The sequence below is a fragment of the Podarcis vaucheri genome (genome assembly GCF_965113315.1).
Source record: "Podarcis vaucheri genome assembly, chromosome: 8".
In the NCBI taxonomy this organism is placed as follows: domain Eukaryota; kingdom Metazoa; phylum Chordata; class Lepidosauria; order Squamata; family Lacertidae; genus Podarcis; species Podarcis vaucheri.
This window is the reverse complement of record NC_138766.1, coordinates 45172648-45180430: the sequence shown is the minus strand read 5'-3', so window position 1 is coordinate 45180430 and position 7783 is coordinate 45172648. Positions and strand designations below refer to the sequence as shown.

Here is a 7783-nt window from a genome sequence, read left to right as displayed (position 1 = left end):
GTCTATGAATGAATCATGACCAAATCCATTAAATGGCAGGTCTCTTCAACTTTCATACCCTTTCTTTCAACCTTTATTCTCTTCATTAATTTATAAAACTGGCTGGGAGCTGTACTGTAAAACAGGAGACTGGTTGAATGTTGTATGAGCTTACTAATTATAAGAAACAGGGAGGGAGGCTGTTCCTGAAATAACTAGATCCAGATTACAGTGTAGCTGAAAGGGACAGAGATCTCACCATACTGAATTACATAAGAAACCTATGTAGCTTAACATGTTCTTGTCCATTTGCTAAGATTGGAAATGAGAGCTGTGTTATTGTGTACCTGTTGGCCAAAGAGACTACTGTTTTTTCTGTGCACAATTACTTAGGAATAAGGCACATTGACAGAACTGGAAATTACTTTTGAGCAAGCATGAATAGGACTGCACTGCACATAAACTTCTTATTGTGGACCAGCCTATTATTTACATTCATGCCCAGATGGATCCTGAGAAGTTATTTCTCCTTGAAATGCTAATAAATGCCCAAATGAGTTGTGAGCTATAGTCTATCTTAGACATATTACATTTTTTCACTTACTTTGTTCATCTCTACCCTGCTTGTCCTAGTTCTTTTGTTTAAAGTGAATTCTGGAATACTTTACATTTGGAATCTCTAGTTACTGGTGCCCATTGAAATTTGAAGGGTGAAAGGGAGACCAAGAATAGGTAGAGCCAAATCCAGTGACAGGCAGAGCAAATTCTAATTTTGTTAAAGCGAATTATACCACAGAGGAACGGACACCACTTGGGCGTAGTTAATTCGGACGCCTATGCAATGCGCATGCGTGCTCCTGGCTCAAACCATCCCTTCGCTTCCACCTCCCCTCATAAGACTACATCTCCCAAAATGCATCAAACAAAAAAAAGGGCAGGCGGGACTTTCTACCCGTTATGTAAAAATAGGGAGAACAAGTGCGCAGGCGCAGGCTCCCTTCTCCGCTCCTCTTGGGTAGCTCGCTCCCTCAGCTACTACGACAGCCCCTCCCTGTGTGTCATGCGCGTGCGCTGCCTAATTCCGGCCTCTGCCCTCGATAGCCAAAGGGCTGCAAGAAACAGGCCGGAGAAGCGGGGGGAGGAGAAGAGAAGGGCGCTCGCGCATGCGCCTCCAACCTGCCTCCTTCTGTTCCCTATACCCGACCTTGTAAGCGGGCGGCGAGGGGATGGGGCGCGGAGCGGGGCCCGGATGAGGCCGAAGAGGAGCCAAGCTCAGCACAGCCGTCCTGCCAGCGACGGGCTCCCCACCCACCCGCTCAGGTCAGTGCTGGGGCCATGCTCATGCGCGTGAGGGCTCCCCACCCGACCCGGGTTCTCCCTCACATCAGCTCCGTTGCCTCCGAGAAGGGGGTAAGGGAGGGAAATGTGGCCGAGCCTGTGGGAGAAGGGCATTAACTGAAGCGCTCTCTGCGGCGCGCATGCGCTAGTATCCCTGTGCAGCGCCCCCTAGCGCTTGGGGGCGCCTTGTGACTGAGGCCCGGTTGGTTCGCAGGCTGCCACTCCCTTCTTCTCCTCAGGATTGCTGAATGGGGTGTTGGCATATTGGCACACCCTGCGGGTGGGATGAAAACGATGCAAGCAACGTCGACATTATCAGCCGCTTTGAGGTGTTTTTTTGGGGGGGAGGGGTTGCACTCAAGCGGTGTATAAATTTTATGAAATAAATAAATACTCTGCAACAAGTGGTTCAGGTTGCAATCCTATGCACGCTTAACATGTTATAAAGGCCCTTTGCATGTAGTGGGGTTAACCTCTGAGTAAATGTGTGTTGTCCGAGTATCTTCCACTCACCATCATTCCCCCCCACCCACTTTTGCTTGCTTAATGCTCCCGGTGACTACTTATGTGGACTCTCTTAATGCATAAACATGCCCCTTTGAGACTATGGCAGGATGGTTAAAAGATAACTAGTTAATGATGTTAAACTGCAACCAGCCAGCCCCCATTCACAAGCATCCTGTTTGTAGGATCAAATAAACTTATGAAATGGGAACACAGTGGTAACTATTGTGATTCAGGATGCATTTATGTAATGGTTTTTCTTTTTGGGGAGTAACTGTTGCAGTCTTCCATGTACCCTTTCTTAGTTACTTAGATGTGCAAAAATAAACAGGGATTTAATTTTTTTTTAAAAAAAGGATTACAGAAGCTCATATACCGTATTTTTCGCCCCATAGGACGCACTTTTTCCCCTCCAAAAATGAAGGGGAAATCTGGGTGCATCCTGTGGAGCGACTGCAGGCTTTCGCTGAAGCTTGGAGAGCGAGAGGGTCGGTGCGCACCGACCCCTCTCACTCTCCAGGCTTCGGGAAGACATCCGCAGCCTAGGCAGCCCTGTGGGAGTTCCCGCAGGGCTGTCTAGGCTACGTATAGCAGCCTGCTTCCCGGAGCGCTGGGCGCGCTGAAAGCAGAGCGTCTGGCGCTTCGGGAACACGTCCACAGCCTAGGCAGCCCTGTGGGAGTTCCCGCAGGGCTCCCCAGGCTGCAGATAGCAGCCTGCCGCCCGGTGCGCGGGGCGCCCTGAAGCAGAGCGCCCCTCGTGCCAGGCAGACATCCGCAGCGTGGGGAGCAACCTGCCGCCCGGCGCGCCCTGAAGCAGAGCGCCCCTCACGCCGGACAGACATCGGCCAGCCCCACAAGCCCGGGGGACAGCGGGGAGGCGCAACGCCGCCATCCCGCTGTTCCCCGACTTGGTTTTGGGGGAGAAATAAAGGAAAACATTTTTCCTTTATTTCCCCCCCCCCCAAAAAAAAACTAGGTGCGTCCTATGGTATGAAGCGTCCTATGGGACGAAAAATACGGTATGTGTCAGCAGCCAAACAGAAATCAAACAGAATTGGGGATAAAAAGCATCCCGTGGCACCCCACGGTGCAACTGCCAAAGAGGAAAACCTAATCCCCTAATGCTATTTACTAAATCCAGCCACTTAGGTATGAGCAGAATCGCTTCAACACAGTGCCACCAACTCACAACACAGAAGTGGCCATAGTCAAAGGTATCAAAAGCTGCTGAGGGACCAAGCAAGAGCAACAAGGTCTGTCCTGCTTCTGAAGGACATCATGTATCAGGACATCCAAAGATGATTTTGTTCCCAAACAAGGCTCAAACCCAGACTGAAATGGGTCAATATCATCAGCTTCCTCTAAGAGTGTCTGCCAGCCCCCTCTCAATCACCTTACCCCCAAAAGGGGATATTTGTGATAGGGTGGTAGTTGTCAAACACCTCAAGATCCAAGGAAGGCTTCCTTAGGAGCCCTACTGCCTCCTTTGTGTATGTTTATAACATACTTTAGTTTCTGTATTTAATGAAAACCATAACATACCAGGATTAGTTGAAGAAACAAATACTGTGATATATTTTAAAAGATTTCTAGATTTGTGTCTATGCTCGTAATTGTATTGGTCACACAGAATGCTTGTTATTAGCAACAGAGCAAATACTAAAGATACCAGTGCACCTTGTAAAAGAAAAAAAGTTTAAAAATACCTCTCTCTGAAATCCTGGAGAGCTACTGTCAGACAGGACTGTCCTCATTCAGGCACAGTTGGTCTGGCTTTGGAAAAGGCAGCTGCTTATATCCTTCAGCACCACAAATAACTCTCTCTAAGAAAGGTTTCTTTTTGTATGTGTCCTGTTGGGTGCATTTGTTAACACAAGGAATTGTTTTAGCCACACAGAATGATTTTTGTATAGGTGGCTACAGTTTCCCTAAAGGTTTTGGAAGTGCTGGTTATATATTTACCCGAGCTACATGGTTGCAGCTGCTCCATGGCTGGATCTTCCACAGCTCTGGTAATGTTTGAGTAACAGAGGAAGATCAGTGCAGCAGCAGGAGTGTTTAAATCAAGCTGTGTATATGTAAATACAGCTTGCATAGTGCAAGTAACCCCATCCTGAAGATTGTTAAAGCACACTAAAGCAATTTCAAGTTTGCCTTCTTGGTTCACAGTGAAAGATTTTCTTCCTCCAATCGGTGACTGATTTGGAAGTCCCATGTTCTGTTCTTTTTGTAACCCATATCTACATTGCTTGCGCTGTGCTAGTATACCGACCACTGAGAGCAAAACAGATTTCATGCCCTGACTTTCAAGGAAAAGAGATGGGGAAGTATCATTTTTAAAATTTTCTTGTGATCAGAGAACCTTTGCTAAGCATCAGGCAAAAACTACCATTCTTCCCACCTCCTCTCTTTCCTTTAGGAAAGGTTGGCAGGAAGCTTCTCTGGCTGCTTCTCCATAATAGAGCTCATCTGATGAGCTTTTGTGACCATAATTTTTGGCTTTGCAGGCAAGGCCAGCCAAAAAATATGGACCTCTGCACAGATGTCACAAAGTAAAATGCTTCCTCAAGGCTGTGGAAAGCAGTGTTCTCCCCATTCATATTTTTGGGTGTAACCCAGCCCATTTTAGCCACAATTCAGTTTTAGATCCCACTGACTTCAGTGGGAGATACGTATGTGCTTAGTTCTCTCTCTGAATTTAATTGAATTGTTCATCCAGATAAGATTTTTTTCTTTTTTATTGAGGCAAACATTCTGCCAGATTTGAGCATGTGTGGACACATGATATTAGCTGTGGCTCAGCAAATGAGGAATCTGGAATAAGAAAATGTTTCCCAGAACATTTCAACACCAGAGAGAGCGGAACTGTTCAGTGTTTGTTATTTGTTGTACCATGACTTTGAAATGAACTTATGATAAAGGTTATACTGTGTCTGAATGTTTGCTAATAAACTGCTTAAAAAAGCAAATTGTGTATGGACTTGAAGAGTTGCAGCTGTGCTGTTAACAAAATAGGAACCTGACATGGGTCAAATCAGGTTTGTTTATGATACATAGATTCTTTGTATTCCTTCCCTTTGACCCACTTACAGTTAAAGGCACCTTATGGACACTTTTCTAGCTTTTAGTCATTCAAGGTCAGTGGGGCTACTCAGGGCAAAGTGGTTTAAGTTTTGACTCATGAAGCTCAATTCAGTGCATATTTAGTGAGGGCTAAGTCTGTTCAGTTATGCTAGGATTGCAGGCTCAGCTGAGAAAACTTCAATTCTGAAATGCAAGGCTATGTTTTCAGAATGAGTTATCTTCTGATTAGGTAGCAGTAGCTGTTTGATTCAGGGCCAAAACTGCATGGGAGACATGGCATCTATGGTGGGAGCTCCCATTTTTATTTTTCATTTTGAAGTAATTTTAAGGGGATTCAATTTTTGTTGGAACAGTTGTGTGGAAGGAGAGAGAGATAAACTCCATGGCTTCATACTCCTTATCTAAATCTCCAAGGTGTTGCTTCACTGGTGGTTTGGCACTTGCTCTTGGCTGTGCAACTTAATTGGAGGACCTTCGTAAGACTTTCATAAGCAATAGTAGGCAAGAGAGTGATTCACATGGGAGTTACGAGTTGTCCTGATAATTTTTATTCTATGATTCTGGTTTTGAAATAACAACATGTTCTACCAGTGTATAGTCTACACGTGATAAACCTTAGTGCTGAGAGAGAACAGAGTGTTCTTTACATAAATGCAAGTCAGTCTGACAGCAAGGATAGCTAAGGCAAAACAAGGCTTATAGTTTTGCCCTAAGACAATCCCCAGGTTCTGTGATGGAAATAAACAATGTGCATGCAGGAAATTGGCATAGACATACTTTAAACTAGTGTACTCTTATACTTCTTGTTTTAGGTTTACCTCCTGTTCCAAGATATAGAATTCTTCTCTCAGAACTGACATAAAAGGGGAGAGATTATGAGCTGAGAGGAGTGCAGGGCAAGAACTGGGGTCCAGCGGGAAAAGGATGTATGAAGAGTAGGTGGGGTGGGGGGGTCTTCAAATTGCTAAGATTTATTGAGATTGAAAGGTACCTCTGGATATTGAAGGGTTCCCACTTCTGCATTGAATTTGGAACTTCAGGTCCCTTTGTTTAAAGTTCTGACTTTAGAAATCCTATAATACTTCACTGCTTGCAAAAAAAAAAGTGCACTTGCAAGGCTGAGATGACTGATGAATTTTCTGTCTGATGTACATCATTCCAACATCACATTAACCATGCTGTGCTGGGATAACATTGTATTGCATTGTTTGTATTGCTTTCTTTAAAGTACTTGTACTCTGCCCTTCCAGGCTTGTGGAAGGCAGCACACAATTAAAAAAAACAACAACATAACAGGGCTAACAGGATAGAGTAGTCAAACTTAAAAATAGCCCAGTTTGCTTCAGGTCGAAAGTGGATGTCAGATTTCTCCATCTGATCCATAGTCCCTTTGCTGTAATAGACTTCTACAGGAAAGTCCATTACTGATTGAAGTTTCTACTTGGATGACATAGAAGATATAATTTGGAATGGAAAAACCCTAGGTTGCAGACGTCGTTTTCCAAAATAGCCATTGTCATTCTCCTCCTCCTATCTCATGAACCATGGCATCTACATCCATAAAATTATGCCAAACTGTAAGCTTTAAAATGTTTCCACAATAGCTTCTGCTCTGTTATTTAACATATACAATGCCAGTAATAACCAAAATATGTAGAAGAGAATCAGAAACTTTGGAGTGTACACTTCAAAATAAGCTTTGGGCCACCACAGATTATATGCCTCCTCTTCTAGTAGAAAGTTCCCACTGAGGTAGCATTGCATTGCATTTCTCTCTGTATCTGTTTGGGGACAAGTTGTAACCAACATAGTGCCACATACCAATCATATCCAAAATAAACAAAATACTGGACTGAACTTGACTTGATACAATCGCGTAGAAGACACAGTCCTGGATGTATGAATATATGATTTGTGATGAGCCAGAATGTGGAGTGTAAAGGAAGTTACACTTAACAAATTCTGAAAATTGAAATTGTACTTCATGGTTGCAGTTGAATTTCAGATTTTTAAACTTGAACCTCAATGTATGTGATATCATGAGTAGTCCTGTTTATATCATGTGATGAATTCTTGAGTGAAATTGAGTGTAATACATATTGAGTGTAATACATGTAAAGCTGTATTGAAAGCAGTTTCTTTCACTATAATAGTATTTTGCAGCGACAAAAATACTATGTGTTCTTTTTATTGCAGGCATAATGGATAGGTAACAGGATATTGTTCTGCTGTGGTGCCAGAGAGTAAGAATGACGGAGTGCTTCCTGCCTCCCACCAGCAGCCCCAGTGAGCACCGCAGAGTAGAGCATGGCGGGAGTCTTGCTCGGACCCCGAGCTCTGAAGAAATCAGCCCAACAAAATTCCCTGGCTTATATCGAACTGGCGAGCCATCACCACCTCACGACAGCCTGCATGAGCCTCCAGATATTGTGTCTGATGATGAGAAAGAACATGGGAAGAAGAAAGGAAAATTTAAAAAGAAGGAGAAAAGAAGTAGGTAGTCCTCCTCCTCTTCCAGTCTGTGTGCTACTAGTGTGCTTTTTAGTATTTACAGTTTGCTTTTCATGACTCAATACTTGTGTGCATGTGTTTTAATGTACAACACGATCCCATCTTGTGCACAGTTAACGAGTGTGATTTCAGTCTTGCGCAGTTGAAAGCAGGCCAGTTGAAATTGTGCAAATTAATTGCACACTTAAAAGCTCCTTTTGCGCTGGGGTTTCCCAGTGCGGAAAGAGCTTTTAAGCTCTCCATCTTGCTTACCAGGCAAGTCCTGCTCTGGGATGCTCTTGCAAGATCTTGTGGGAATGTGGATGCCCCCACGAGATCTCGCAAGAGCATCCCAGAGACCACAAGCTGAGCATGACTTGCTCGCTAA

At 44.2% G+C, this 7783-nt stretch overlaps 1 protein-coding gene across 1 annotated transcript in view; it reads left to right on the top strand.

Moving 5' to 3' along the window:
• Positions 1 to 1019: 1019 nt before the first annotated feature.
• Positions 1020 to 7783, top strand: part of RALBP1 (ralA binding protein 1) — a 34226-nt gene continuing 27462 nt past the window's right edge. Inside the window, exons 1-2 of the mRNA XM_082234913.1 lie at positions 1020 to 1299; positions 7102 to 7398. Coding sequence (XP_082091039.1) covers positions 7155 to 7398 — 244 coding nt within the window. The 5' untranslated portion in view covers positions 1020 to 1299; positions 7102 to 7154. The remainder of the gene's footprint in view (positions 1300 to 7101; positions 7399 to 7783) is intronic.